Source organism: Eschscholzia californica, unplaced genomic scaffold, assembly GCF_041429995.1.
Source record: "Eschscholzia californica isolate CP2 unplaced genomic scaffold, dmEscCali1.0.p SCAF_5, whole genome shotgun sequence".
In the NCBI taxonomy this organism is placed as follows: domain Eukaryota; kingdom Viridiplantae; phylum Streptophyta; class Magnoliopsida; order Ranunculales; family Papaveraceae; genus Eschscholzia; species Eschscholzia californica.
In genome coordinates, this window is record NW_028238472.1 from 31,919,112 (window position 1) to 31,933,826 (window position 14,715).

The 14,715-nt window shown below is 35.9% G+C and overlaps 1 protein-coding gene across 1 annotated transcript; it reads left to right on the plus strand.

Moving 5' to 3' along the window:
- The first annotated feature begins 9,381 nt into the window (after window positions 1-9,381).
- LOC147538618 (uncharacterized) lies at window positions 9,382-11,954 on the plus strand. Its single transcript, XM_086641838.1, has 4 exons — window positions 9,382-9,808; window positions 10,079-10,324; window positions 11,149-11,277; window positions 11,553-11,954. Exons 1-4 carry the CDS (start codon window positions 9,431-9,433, stop codon window positions 11,742-11,744), a joined length of 945 nt encoding a protein of 314 aa, XP_086497964.1. The 5' UTR covers window positions 9,382-9,430; the 3' UTR covers window positions 11,745-11,954.
- Window positions 11,955-14,715: the final 2,761 nt, after the last annotated feature.

Genomic DNA, 14,715 nt, shown 5'->3' on the forward strand with positions numbered 1-14,715 from the left:
ATAACAAAACAAATAAAATGCATCATCTTTTTCAACACTATGTTCTAACAACTCTTGATGATCACTAAACCAAGACGGAATGAAACACCTTTCATTATTGTCTTTGGGAAATTATGGTCCTTTGGTTGAAATGGATCACGTTGTAAATAGTGTCTAGGAATTCCATCTTTGTATTTGCATTCATAACTTGAAATTGGTAGTCTGAGCCCCAGATCAATTGGTAAAGATGATAAATTAAATTCGAGAGGACTTACCAATGTCGGGGTTGGTTACGGTGTGGTAGTCGGTCAGGGTGTTGGAATGGAAAATAATGTTGGAGCCGAGTCTGGAACTTCTGGTGTTGAACCTGAAGAAAATTTTCTTTTAAAATATATTTCCCTAGCTGCTAGTTGAGCTTGAATACCTGATTAGATGAAGAAGAAGTGATGACAATTGAGTCGATTTATGGTTGATGAATTGAAGTTTATAGGGTTTAGAGTAGATGAACTGAATTTGATAGGATTTATGGTATACGAATTGAAGTTTGAAGTGGTTAACGGTAGATAAATTGTAATTTATAGGGTTTAGAATTGTTGAATTGAATTTTATAGGAATTTAGGATGTTGAAATATTAAAAAAAAATTTAAAGTCAAATTGCTTATTACGGGACACGAACTCAATATACCTCATGCTCCCACTCCTCCCACTCACACAGAACTTAACGCCTCAACCATTGAGCTAAGTTTTGCTTGATGTCATATATACACACACGAAATGGTATATATAGGTCTAAATACATAAATGAAAAAAAACACGGAAAATGCTTGTATGCAGTTTCGAACTCATGACCTCATGATTACAATTCATCTACCGTTAACCCCTTCAAACTTCAATTCATATACCATAAATCCTATCAAATTCAGTTCATCTACTCTAAAGTCTAAACCCTATAAACTTCAATTCATCTACCATAAATCAACTCAATTCTCATCACTTCTTCTTCATCTAATCAGGTATTCACGCTCAACTAGCAGCTAGGGAAATATATTTTAAAAGAAAATTTTCTTGAGGTCCAATACCAGAAGTTCCAGACTCGACTCCAACAATATTTTCCATTCCAACTCATGAGGTCATTTATAGGGTTTAGAGTTGTTGAATTGAATTTTATAGGAATTTAAGATGTTGAAATATTAAAAAATTTTAAAATCAAATTGCATATAACTGGACTGGAACTCAATATACCTCATGCTCCCAGTCACACAGAACTTAACGCCTCAACCATTGCGCTAAGTTTTGCTTGATGTCGTATACACACACACGATATGGTATCTATAGGAAATATATTTTAAAAGAAAATTTTCTTAAGGTCCAACACCAGAAGTTCCAGACTCGACTCCAACAATGTTTTCCATTCCAACTCATGAGGTCATTTATAGGGTTTAGAGTTGTTGAATTGAATTTTATAGGAATTTAAGATGTTGAAATATTAAAAAAGTTTAAAATCAAATTGCATATAACGGGACTGGAACTCAATATACCTCATGCTCCCACTCACACAGAACTTAACGCCTGAACCATTGAGCTAAGTTTAAGTTTTGCTTGATGTCATATACACACACACACAATATGGTATCTATAGGTCTAAATACATAAATGTAAAAAAAACACGGAAAATGCTTGTATGCAGTTTCGAACTCATGACCTCATGATCTCAACACCACTATCACACACAGTCTAACCAGTAAGCCAAAGACTTCTTTGTGTCCCTTTGTTACATCCGAAAATATATATTTGATATACCTCTATATGTACAATAAAGAATACTACTACTATATCTTTTTTTCGGGAGGATCCAGGGGGTGCGGCCGCACCCCCTCGCACTCCCTCGCACCCCCATGGATCCGCCCCTGTCCAAAGTCCTTTAGTTACTTGAGTATTAGATCTTCAAAATTTTCTAATTCCAATAAACTCATGCATATGTTTCTTATTTGTCTTTCACTTGTTGTACTACTTTGATCAGATGGTAGTACTGGCTTGATTTAGGTTGTAATAGTTTCAGATCTTTTCTCCTTTCTGGTAGCTCTCATATAGCTCAGATCAATCTTGGTTCTAGTTTGAACTTTATCTTAGATCTATATTGCCTTAGTCTAGACTTAGTAGCTCCTTTTGTTATAGCCCCATTAAATTTTGTGGTATAGCTTGCTAGTATATTATTTTCTTGTAATACTATCTTGTTCAGTTTTGATCAAACCCTTTCCTGTCTCTGCATGATCTGCTTCTTCCCCTGTCTATATTTCTAGCTTCCATTTTCGTTGTGGTTTTTACATTTGTTAGTTACTTTGGTTCTGACTCGCTGGTTTACTAGCCAGGAGTGCCTCTAGTTGGTGGTATTTTCTTCGTTTAGCTTTTTAGGCCTTGTGGGCCTGCTGGACAATATGAATTTGACTTCCCCCACCCCGACGACCTCTCCATTCTGGCTTGGAATGTGAGAGGTATGGAAATTTTATAAACCGGAAGCACCTTTGGAACATGATTAAGGAACATAACCCAGATATCACTTTCCTCTCGGAGACCAAGTGTATGAATGCGAACATCCGGAAAATGCTAAACCTACATACCAGTTACAACCAGTATACGGTTGAGCCTACTAACAAGGCAGGTGAGCTAGCTATTTTCTGGACTCAAGCATGTTCCCTTGACATTCTTCATACTGATAATAACCTTATTCACGCAAAGGGTACCCAGACCAATAACTAGCACCAATTCTTCATTACGGGCTTTTACGGTTGACCTTATAATACCAATAGAATGAAACCACGGGACCAACTTAAGAATCTGGTGCCAGACACCCAAACTCCGTTGGTGCTTATAGGCGATCTTAACACTATCTTAGACTCATCAGATAAAGTTGGTGGTAAGGAGGCCCTTCCGACCCACTCAATGAAAATCAAACTTGCCATAAATAACCTAGGCCTTCAGGATATAGGTTTTAGTGGCCCTCATTACACCTGGTCAAACAAGCAGTTCAAAGGTAATCTGATCCAAGAGAGACTTGACAGAGCCTTGACTAACCATCAATGGCTTCTAGACTTCTCAGCTTCCTTACTTACTCACCTCCCAGGCATCGGCTCTGACCATAACCCGATCCTTCTCACCACCAAAATCAAATCCAATCTCGGGCACAAACCTTTCAAATTCATCCTCACCTGGAATGCGGCTAAATTACTTAAAATAACAAGCATTTGTTGGTTCAATGCTATATAAACGTATGTTTAATTGTGATTTTAGGGAAATCACGTGGTTGAAGAAATCAAAGTGAAGGGTTGTCCTCTTTAGGAAGAACCACGCACAATATTCTCCGAATCAGAGAGTGGTAAATATGCACTATCAAGTCACGAGTCAGATAAGGATGATGATGGAACTGAGACAGATTGTTCATTAGAATGTCCTGAAACTGCAAATCTATCTGCAAAGCCAGTAACACCGTCTCCATCCCACAGAATGAAGTTTCATCACATCCAACGGAATTTGTGAACACATCAGACAGACGAAACAAGAGATAGATAGCAAAATCACCCGCGACAGCAAACAGAAAGAGGAGTTGCAGGAGAGAAAACAACGATGTTCTTGATGCAGTGAGAGAGATGGGGTCTACTTCAAGATCAAGAATAACAACTGGAATCGTAGAAAGTGTTGATCAGTTTTCGATATTTAACTGTGTGAAGGTACTTAATGAGCTTGAAGGTATTGATCAGAACCTTTACTTGGCTGCTTTAGATGTATTTGAGGACCCAATTAAGAGGGAAACATTCGTGTCGATAAGAAGTGATATTAGATTAGCTTGGTTAAAGGTCAAATGTGACTTGCATATATAATCTATATATTGTAATGTATATGTTGGACAAGGGTGTTTGTGCAAATAAATTAAATTTAGGTAATAAAAAGGTGGTTAGTGTCTAAATCTTGTGGTAATTTTATATTAACACCGGTATCGATAAAATAGTTGGTCTTTTTTTTGTCATGATAGGGTAAATCTTCAGGAATCCTACAAAATTATTTTTTCACCCTATTGTTTGTTCCTAGTGATACCTTCTACTGCCTTTTGACCTTCCTTCGTTGTTGTTTCGTTTCCATTAATGGAGCTCCTGGTGATGGGAGACGTACTGGTTGAGCTCGGTGAAATGCTAGCCGGGTTATTCTACAATCTTGGATATTTCTAAAATTAATAACGCAGCTATTTATAAAATTACAAAAGGTGTATATCAATCAAGAAAGAAATTTCAGCGGCTATTATTGGTTGAGTGTTATCATAATCAAAAATCGGTGTCACCTAACTATCTCTTGGCTTTCTTCATGGTTTCCATGAGAACCAGAAAATGACATTAAAAAATTTATGTGAACAATGTACAAGAAAGAATCTAACGACTACAAGCAACACAAATTATCTATCGACATTATTTATTCTGTTTCTAAAGTGTTGTCTGTGTTTTTTTTTTTGGCAAAGATCACTAAATTAATAAGGCAAGTGCACTTTTACTACAGTCCAAATAGAATTACAATTATGGGTACGCGCCCATTTAGATTGTCGGCTTGAGCGTTTCCTTCGCGAGGTATATGAGAGAGTTTGACACCATGGAACTGTGAAAGAAGGTTTCTAATTGCTTCGACAAGAGCTTCCGACTGCTAGGGAATTATATTTACTTGAGTTTTGAAGAGGCCTGATGCTTGCTTAATTGTCACTTTCAACTTGTATGAATATAACATTGCTGCTAGATGTCCGATTGATTCCCATTAAAATAGCTTGGGTTTCACATTCTTCCTTTTTTTTATCTAATGGTATCGGCCTTCGCATTTATGAATTGAGCTAAGTGGTTATGAACAGTGCAACTAATTCCATCAATTTCATTAGTTTTGATAAAAGATGCATCAGTATTCACTTTAACATAAGGATCAATCAGAGAAGCCCACTTAATCACTTTCAGTTGAGGATTTTTGTAACTTTATCAACAGTAACATTGGGAAAAATCAAAATCTGATTGATAATCTTTAAAGATAAAATGTTACTCAACTGAATATTAAAATAGAACCAAATATTTCTAGCAAAAGTGCAGTGAAGTAAGCATGATGCTGAGTTTCAATTTCATGACATTAAGAGCAACTTAAGATATTCCAACATATTTGCCTACACGATGATGAACTGGTAAGCTCTTCGTACTACACTTCCATAGAAAGAGTGAAATTCCCGTGATAGTATTAATGTTCCAAATAAAGTTCCAATTGATTGCATTATGGTTATCAGGGATGTTCTCCGATGATACAACGAACTGACATTGTAGTTACCCGATTTTGTAAACGTCCATTTAATAGTATCCTGTCCTACTTCAATAATAGGAATATTTTTAATAAGATTAACTATGATGGAATCGAAGATGGAAGAAAGCAAAGTATCATCACAATTGTTATTCTGAATCAGTTGAGACACCGTACTATGCAAGGAATTGTGGTTGTTGACTATTGGGGGGGGGGTGATTTGGAACCCAATAATCATTCAAGATATTAACTTATGTGTCATTGCGAACTTCCCACGTAGAGTAGGTTTAAAATTTTGGTATCTGCTTTGTGATGGCTATCCAAATCCACGAGTTCTCCTGCATGGCGGGTTAAGGATTATTGGAATTGTTAAAATACTTAGCTTTCAAGAGTTGAGCCTAGATAGTGGTAGGCTCAGAGGCGCTAGGCTAATTTTTCAGGAAGGTTGATTATCAAGATAAGGATCTCAGAGATCTAGACCTCTAAGCTTCTTTGGGCGACATATAGAGGACCAAGCCACGGTACATAAACCTTTGGATTTCCCCCCACCAAAGAGACCTTTGAGACGTCTTATTGCGATTATATTCGCCTTTTGGGATGGCGAAACATTGCATTTGGTATCACGGAACGGCCGTCGGAATTGCTGAGACAATCACGGTCCGACCTGCTTGTGACAGAAAATTGTTCCGCCACTTGGATAATTTTGATCGAATTTGATCTATCAGCGAATTAAAAACCTTTGTTTTATTCGTACCTATGAAAAGTTGAGCCCAAGGTACTTTTCTGAGAGGGAGGCTTCTCTGACTTTGAGATTTCTAATAATGGTGCGTTTGAATTTGGGTTGAGAATTGCAAGAAAAGAAGATATTTCATTTGTTATAATTAATCATCTGAGCGGAGGAATTGTAGACAGTGTGAAGAATTTGCTTTAGATTGTGAATATTTTCGAGGGAGTTATGTCAGAAAATTATACAATCGTCAGGAAATAGAGATATTTGATGATGAGGTCAAGGTTTCTGGTCGGAAAGCCAACAAATGCATCGGCCTTAAGATTGTCATCTAACATACGACCGCCCAGAGCAAAAGTAGGTCCTAGACGACCATTGATGAGCACAACCAGCGTGGAGGTAGAAATGCAAGTCATGATCATATTAATCCAGTGATGGGGGGAACCTAATTTGCGCATAATATCAGCAAGAAAAGATCATTCAATACGATCGAACGCTTTGGATATATCCATCTTGAGTCCAAAGTAGTTTTTGGCCCCTTTAAGTTTCTTGTATGAATGGATGAGTTCCTGACCAACAATGATATTATCGGAATCTGACGACTCGGAACATGAGCAGCTTGAAACAGAGAGGTAATAAGATGAAGAAGGGGTTTCAATCTGTCAGCTAAAATTCGAGAGATAATTTTATAGGTTGTATTGAGCAGACTAATAAGTTGATAGTCTGCTATTGTTTGCGGATTATTTTTTTTAGCCAACAGGAAAATGTGGGTATGGTTGGTATGAGTCAGCAAAGTCGTCGTGTCAAAGAAAGCACGAACCATCCCCACAATACCCGGTTTAACTGTGTCCCAGTTTCAGTGGTAAAAGTAAGGAGGATAATTATCGGGACCCGGAGTCGTATCTTATCATTCTTTGAAATCGAATTATTTGAGTCTTAATGTATTTTGTTTAGGAGTACGTAGCTATTTTAAATTATTTTAACTGATAGATTCTTAATTCAATGTGTCCCCCTAAAGATGACTAGCTCACCAAAATGGCCCCCAGATGACCAGCTTCCAAAATAACCCCTAAATCACGTTTCCATCCATTTTATAGTCAAATATTAATATATTTTTTAAGTTACTAATTCTACCCTTCCGACATTACTTGTTAAATACTCCCTCCGTCCCAAAATGAATGACCTAATTTCTATTTTGGGTTGTCCCATTTAATGACAACTTTATTTAAAGGTAAGTTCAACTTTTTCATTGTAAATTAAAATAGTTAATGAGGATACAATTGGAAAAACCATGTTATTTTTTAAAGTCAAACACTAATTAATGATGTTCCCTTAATAAGTTGGGTTTTCAAAATAGGTCATTCATTTTGGGACTGAGGGAGTATGTATGGTCCCAAGAATATTAGTTATCAAGTCTTTGTCAATTCATTACCAACTTCTTCTTTCTCTTAACAATTAATTTTCTTTATTTCTAATTAGTTTTCTTCTCTTTATATATCTTTACCATCTCTTACCTACATCTTCATCTTCAATATTTACTTCATTTTTATCATCACCACCTTCAATATTTTCTTTTAGATTTTGTCTAGAAATTACTTTTTCTAAATTTATTTTTTCTCATAAATCACCACTCTAGCAAGTTGAAGATGAATTAGATTTGGGTGAAAAAAAAGGTAAAGATTTGTTGCTTCAAAAACCCTAATCTAGACAGAGAAATTATAGAGAAGCAAATGGTGAACATTGTGAAAACTCTAAGATGATGGTGAAGATAAAAACAAATGTTGATTCTGAAGATAAAGTAGATATAAATTATAGAGAAGCCATATGGGTTCATCTCTAAAGATGATAATGATGAAGACAAAAAGAAATGTTGAAGATCATGATGTTGAATTGGTGATGAAGGGTGAAATGAGAAGATAATGGAGGAACTGAAAAAGTTAGTTAGGGAAAAAAAATGTTGGGAGAAAATAAAAATTAAATAATGAATGACATGACTTATAGTTAATGATCTTGAGACCGTAAATATCAGGGGTAATGACAAAAGGGTAAAATTCGGTATTGAAAAAAAAAAGTTGGTGTCTGAGGTAATACGAAAAAGTGATTTAGGGGCTATTTTGGAAGTTAATCATCTTTGGAAGGCCATTTTGGTGAGTTAGTCATCTTTAGGGGCTAAAATGGAATTAACCCTTTTTTTGTCATCAACTCCAGCTGAAAAGTCTTTGCAGATCTAGAAATTAGCGAGAGATCCTCAGATATTAAATGATTTTTTACAACATTGTCTTTTCTATAACGCATCGAAAAAATAACGTACTTGAAAATAACATACTTTGAACAAATTTAGGTCTTCAACAAAAAAACATGAACAAATTTAGGCAGTATGATAGCTTCTATTGTGTTATAAAAAATACAAAAGTTTCTAGAGAGAAAAGAGCCCATACAAAAGAATATAATTGTATATGGTCATACATATTCTTGTACCTTTTTCATTCTTCATCACAATTTTGAATTTGAATGAGAGTTTTCTTTTTCAGCAGTGTCGAAGGCACGCTATGCCCTAGTTCAAATTAAAGAACAAAATAGAAATTTGTCATAATGCATTATGAACGTTCAAGCCGTCTTATGAACACACATAATGCATTATGAACGTTCATTATGCATTATGTGTGTTCATAAGACGACTTGAAAGATAAGACGGTGAACAAATAAAATGTATTATGGGAAATTACTGGATTTCACGAGCGGATGGATATTTCGGTCTAGAAAAAAATTAGTTTTAGATTTCTGGTAAGGTATGATTTTTTTTCCCTCAGTAACTTTTCATGAAATTAAAATTAGTCAAAAAGAAAAGATTAAGTGTCAATTGCATGACAACAAACGGATTGTAACGCTATATTTCCTTTATCTAAAAATATCTAAAGAGTCAAGATAATTACATATTCAAACGAGTATGGTCTTCTACCATTTTCCCAAACTTATCTCTATAGGTTAAAATTACGCATTTGATAGAACTGTTTGTCCTTGTAGAACTCTCTGGATACCCTTTTGTGTGAATATATATATATATATATATATATATTTTTTTATTTTATTTTGTTATTCCACCACCCACACCAATATAGCAAAAAGAAAAAAAAGACTAAATCAAAACTCCAAGAGACGACGGACCGACCAAAATCTGTTCATAAACAAAACCAGTCGACCACCTATCTCTCTTTTTCTTATTTTAGAACCGCCCTGACCCCACCTTCTTTCTCTTTCTAGTTTTTCATAATTTCATCTCTCTACCATTAACAAATTCAAGTTCAAGATGATGATGGACAAATGCAACTACTATAAATTAACTCATATATCAAGTCACAAAACTTGCCAAACTACAACCTCTTCTGTCTCTCTCTCTCTCTCTAGATCTAGAAGATGTTGAGGATCATGAAGAACATGAGTGCTGATGAATTTTATCAGTCATTGGACAATGGTTCAGATATATTGAAGGATTTGGGTATTGAGAATTATGAAGAAGATCAAGTGCTACCATTAAAACATTTTGTATTAGATGTGAGCAAAACTACTGATCAGTTCAAAGAGTCCACCCCAATTGTCATCCTTAGAATGGACGGTGAAGATCTTCTTGATTTTATCAACAACCCAAGATTTGAATCAGAGATGATGTATATTTTCAATCAGTTGATATTAGATCATAATGGTGATCCTAACTATTCACTTCTTGATTACATAACCATGGCTTTATGTCAACTCTGTGTGGATCATGGGGTGCCACCTGCTTCTGACTCTTGGGTAAAATTTGCTACTCCAATTCCGCAATCTATAAAAATTACTAGAAAATTTATAATCATCTAACTCAAACGTAATTGACAATGATAATCTATACATTATATCACATTCAAAACTCATTTTACTCGTCTCGTAAAGACTCGTCCACATTAAATACATATTTTGTACAAGTTGTTATGTCAAAATTCGAATAGTGGTGGAGTAAGATATTATGAAAGTTTATAGGGTTTTGGTGTTTATGTAACGTTTTCGGTTTGTTGTGATATTATTCAGGTGATGAGCAACATAATTGAACCGGCTTTAGAGTTAATCTGCACGAAAGATAATGACAAAGAGATAATTACGGGAGAGCGACTAATGTTTCTCTTTGAACAATTCAAGACATTTTTGCACAAATTGGTTCAAAATCTGAGAGACAATCCAGTTATAGTTGCTCACATAAGAAGCACATTGGATGGAAGTGAAATCAAGAAACTACTACTCTTATCCCACAAACAATTTGATTATTTACTTGACAAGGTATTGCTAATTGGAAATGATACATCTATTTAGAATTTGACTCAGTCTCACTTATTAGATATGGATTGTATGAGTCAAACGGATCCAAAATTAGTCATTTTGACTAGTCAGATATCGTGCGTCGTATAAAAACAAACTAATGTCTGGCCGAGTCAATTTAGACTTGAAGTAAGATCCCATATGTGACACAAAATTGCAAATACTACCAAATAATTTGACTGGTTTTCACCCAATCAATCTTAATGGGACGGATTTTATTGACCCGTCCATTAAACAGTCGAGATGGGATGAAGATAATAAGTTTTATCTGAGGGTTTGAAATTAGTTAGTAAATCTCGCACCAATCGGATTAGTTATGTCATATATTATATCAATAGTTATGTATCTGAACTTTTTTTAACTTATATTATTAATTTAACTATTTTATATTTTCTACTTACACAAATAGTTGTAGATTTAATGGTTGATAAGGTCGAAATTCTTACAAAATTTTATTAACAATAATATAGTAACTCTTTTACTCAAAATAAATTTTTTGAAACAAAATACAAGAAAGTTTTGTTTGAACCTGTAAAGGGGGTGCCACGGGACGATAATGGTTAAACTACTTTTGATCAGAGGATGCCGTGACACCCTGGTTAATTATTTAGGCCAGAACTTCCCAAGAAGCATTTTCTTGCTAAGGGGAGTTTCAAGGCACCTCCTTATATTTCAATGAGGGCCCAATTAGTTTGGGTTAGGCTCCAATTTTTTGAGGGCCCACATTTAGCTGCGCTATGTACCCTCCTACATTTGTTAATTTTGATCACATTGATTATTTTCAGGTGTTCGATACGGTGAATAAGCAGTCACTAATGTCAGGAAAAAGTGACCAGTTGAAGGAGTACATACCGCGAGTGCTTGATATGTTGGCTCCAGCAATCGGACTTCCTCCATACGGAGTCACCAGTCAGGTATATCTACTCTTTTAACCAACCTATATTTTGTCTTCGCAATTTCTTAAGAAAATGTTAGTTAAATTTGTGGTGATCTAGGAAATTTTATAGGCGCCCGTGGAATTGCCAAAAAGAAGTTTGATATAAAGAAACTGGTACCTTTAGAACTTCCCAAAAATGTTACTATGTGGAAGTTTGGAAGATAAGAGCATCTCCAATGCAACACTCAATTTTAGAAACTCTGAGTGCCACCTAGGAATTATAACTAAATAAGATGGTACTTGATAATGCAGATGGACAAGGTTATTGATGGAGTACTGGTAAAGATGGCCGATGAAGAGGAGGTAATAATTGAAGAGGAAAACTATAAGGTGTTAAAGAGGTTGATGAGAAAGATACTAAGGAGTATAATGTTGGAATTAAATAGCAATCCGATTTCAATTTCTTTTAACTCGGTTATCCTTGGACCTCCATTCTCCACTTAATATCCTAATTGAATATTAAATTATTAAGAAACTAAAAGTTCTAGAATTCTAAAATATTAAAAGAAGTGTATTCTTCTTCTTCTTTCCTTTTATTTTATAATATATTTTTTTCTCAAATATTTCTTTTTTACATTGACTTTTATAAATGTAAGAAATAAAAGACTATTTAATGTTAAACTTATTAAAAAAAAGTTGCATTTTTATGAGTTATATGTAGTGAATGTTGTTCCTCTGATTATCAATCGATAAGTCGATTTCTCTCTGTCTTGGCTTGATTTAGACAGAGTTTCTTTTCTCTAACTTATAGAGAGATAGACTATTAAAGAATAATGATTTATCAATATTCCTTCTTTCGGATTAACCGAGATAGATGTTAATGTAGTCGAGGCGAGAATAAATTCTCTTTCCTTAAGACATTTTACATCCCCGTAACAGTACCAAACGTTAGGGTGTATGCCTTCAGGATACAACGACTTTCCTTTCAGAGTTTTAAGATGGTACTTCTATATTCTGAAAGCGGACGAACCTTTGTAAGTATTATGAGCTCTTGGACTAATGCGGATGATCTTCTAGACGCTTCGGAAATTCAAACTTTACTCGAAACTTTTTTCTTCCTTTTTCTAGATATTCTAGGCAAACCAGAACCTCTAATTGTTAGAAGGGAAGAGAAAAAGAGAATGAATTTGATGTACTAGATGCTTTATGATTATCACTTCACTCAAAACTTCTTTCTTCCTTTTTTCTAGATATTCTAGGCAACCCAGAACCTCTAGAATTACTTCCCAATCAGATATTCTAAGCAAACTAGAACCTCTAGAATTACTTCCCAATCAGATATTCTAGGCAAACCAGAACCTCTAATTGTTAGAAGAGAAGAGAATGAATTGATGTAAAATGGAATGGTTTTGGGTTGTTTATATAGGAGTTGAATGGATACAAGTGTCTGTTGGGTGATAAGGACACATCTATTTGGCACTAGGGGCCAAACTTGAAGTTTGAATTAAGTTTAGAGCCGGTTGAAGTATGGGGCGTTGGGTTAGGCTTAAATACTCGGGTGGAACGCCCACCGTAGGATGAAGCAAGATGCATCCCGAATCTATCCCAACAGATCATGGAATGGGCCGTTGGATTTAAAGATTGGGTTTATCCCACCCTTATACCGACGCGGGGCGGACGTAGACCGTTGGATCTCTCGGATCCAACGTTTCGGGTAGTTGCCCGAATCTTTACCGAAGATCTTCACGAGAAGCCGTTAAATCTGGTCCAATCGCGCGGAGTGAACGCGCACCGTTCAGATCAAGATCTGCGTACTTCGCACAAACGGTCCCCAAAGTAATTTGTCCAACTTGACGTTTTAGTCCCTATTTCAGCCAATCTTCGTCCAAACTTTAAACTTGAATTTCTCATTCATCCGGAATCGGATTCGAGTGATTCTTAGCTCTAAGTTCAAGAGCTCGACGAGACAAACGCAATGGTGCATTTCATTTCTGAGTTTGACGAGTCGGATTGAGCCAAAATCGGCTCTGATTCCAACAGTGAATTCAATCTTCAGTTTCTTAAGTTTTGTTTAAGTGTATTTTTCTTGTGTTGTCGTATAACCGACAAAACTTTCATTTTTCTTTTTTTTTTGGAATCAAACTTCATATATGGGCCACAAACGACTAATGAGAAATACATAATGAAGTATGAAAGCGAAATCCACGAACAAACACAAAGATAAGGACTAATTAGAATCGGTTTGAGGGGACTGGAGTGCCGATTGAGCCAAGTCATGGGCTTCTGTGTTAGCTACTCTTGGGCAGTGGAGGAGCACTTTTAAATTTGGAGTGGATAGTAAGTTTTTGGCTTGGAAACTCTGGGGCCGGATTCTCCAAGGGCCTACATCTTGGCCGTTCAATATGGACTCGATCAAAACCCTACAATCACCTTCCACTATAAATAAGTCATCACTTCTCTTCTTGCCTACTTTTAACGCCTCCAACAGAGCTGTAACTTCACTTTCCATGGCTGATCGGCTTTCTATTCTCTTTGCTAAAGCATGAATCTTTGTTCCACTGGAGTCCTTTATCACTACCCTTATCGATGATCCTCTGTTCCAAAAAGCCCCATCAAAGTTGATTTTAAAATGTTCCCGAGAAGGAGGGTTCCAATCAGTGATGGTCGAGTTGTTAGATTCTTCTAGGGTTCTGGAGGGGATAACTCTAGTTTGAATTTTAGCTTGTTGAATGATAGAGTTCAGGTGGACTTGTTCTCCCTTAAACATTTTGTTGTTTCGAGCTTTCCATAAGCCCTAGATGAGGTAAACTATAAGCACCACCCTCTTTTCCTCCTTGTTTTTTACCAAATATTTGACTAGATCTTCTGGATCTGAGTATTGAGGTACCACTTCAAATGAAGAAGCTTGATGACACAGTTCCTTGAAAACCCTGCAAGTGCCGAAAAGGTGATGGGAGGTTTTTGGTTCTGAGTCGCAAAGGATGCAAGTGCCGAAAGGTCAGGTATTCCTTTGTTTACCACTTTCCATAGGAACTGTAGAACTTTAGGTTAAATGTTTCTAAGATGCCAAAATTTAGATCAAGGGAAATCGTTCTTCATTCTGGATGATTTGATTTGAGGGTTATTTCTCTGTAATATGATTTTGTGGAGAATACCCCTTTTTCATGTGGAACCCATATCTTCTTATCTTCTGTAACATGACGAGATAGAGGGATATTAAGGATTGTTGTCGCTGATTCTGGTTCAAATAAGTCCATGATTAAGGGTTCATTCCATTTACCATCTTGGATCAGCTCTGAGACTTTTGTGTTAATGTGATGCCATCTGTATTTAACCTTTGGTTTGAATCCCTGAATGCTAGGAACCCATGCGTCGTTTTCAAAGTTGATGGAGGATCCATTACCAACCTGCCAGTAGAAATTCTTTTGGAGCACCTCTCTAACTTGCAGTAAAGAAGACTAGATAGGGGAAGAGT

Excerpts from the sequence above, each read along its gene's own strand:
- LOC147538618 (XM_086641838.1), top strand. The coding sequence starts at position 9,431 with ATGTTGAGGATCATGAAGAACATGAGTGCTGATGAATTTTATCAGTCA. Across the intron at positions 9,809-10,078 it reads CACCTGCTTCTGACTCTTGG|GTGATGAGCAACATAATTGA; the intron begins GTAAAATTTGCT and ends GATATTATTCAG. Across the intron at positions 10,325-11,148 it reads TTGATTATTTACTTGACAAG|GTGTTCGATACGGTGAATAA; the intron begins GTATTGCTAATT and ends GATTATTTTCAG.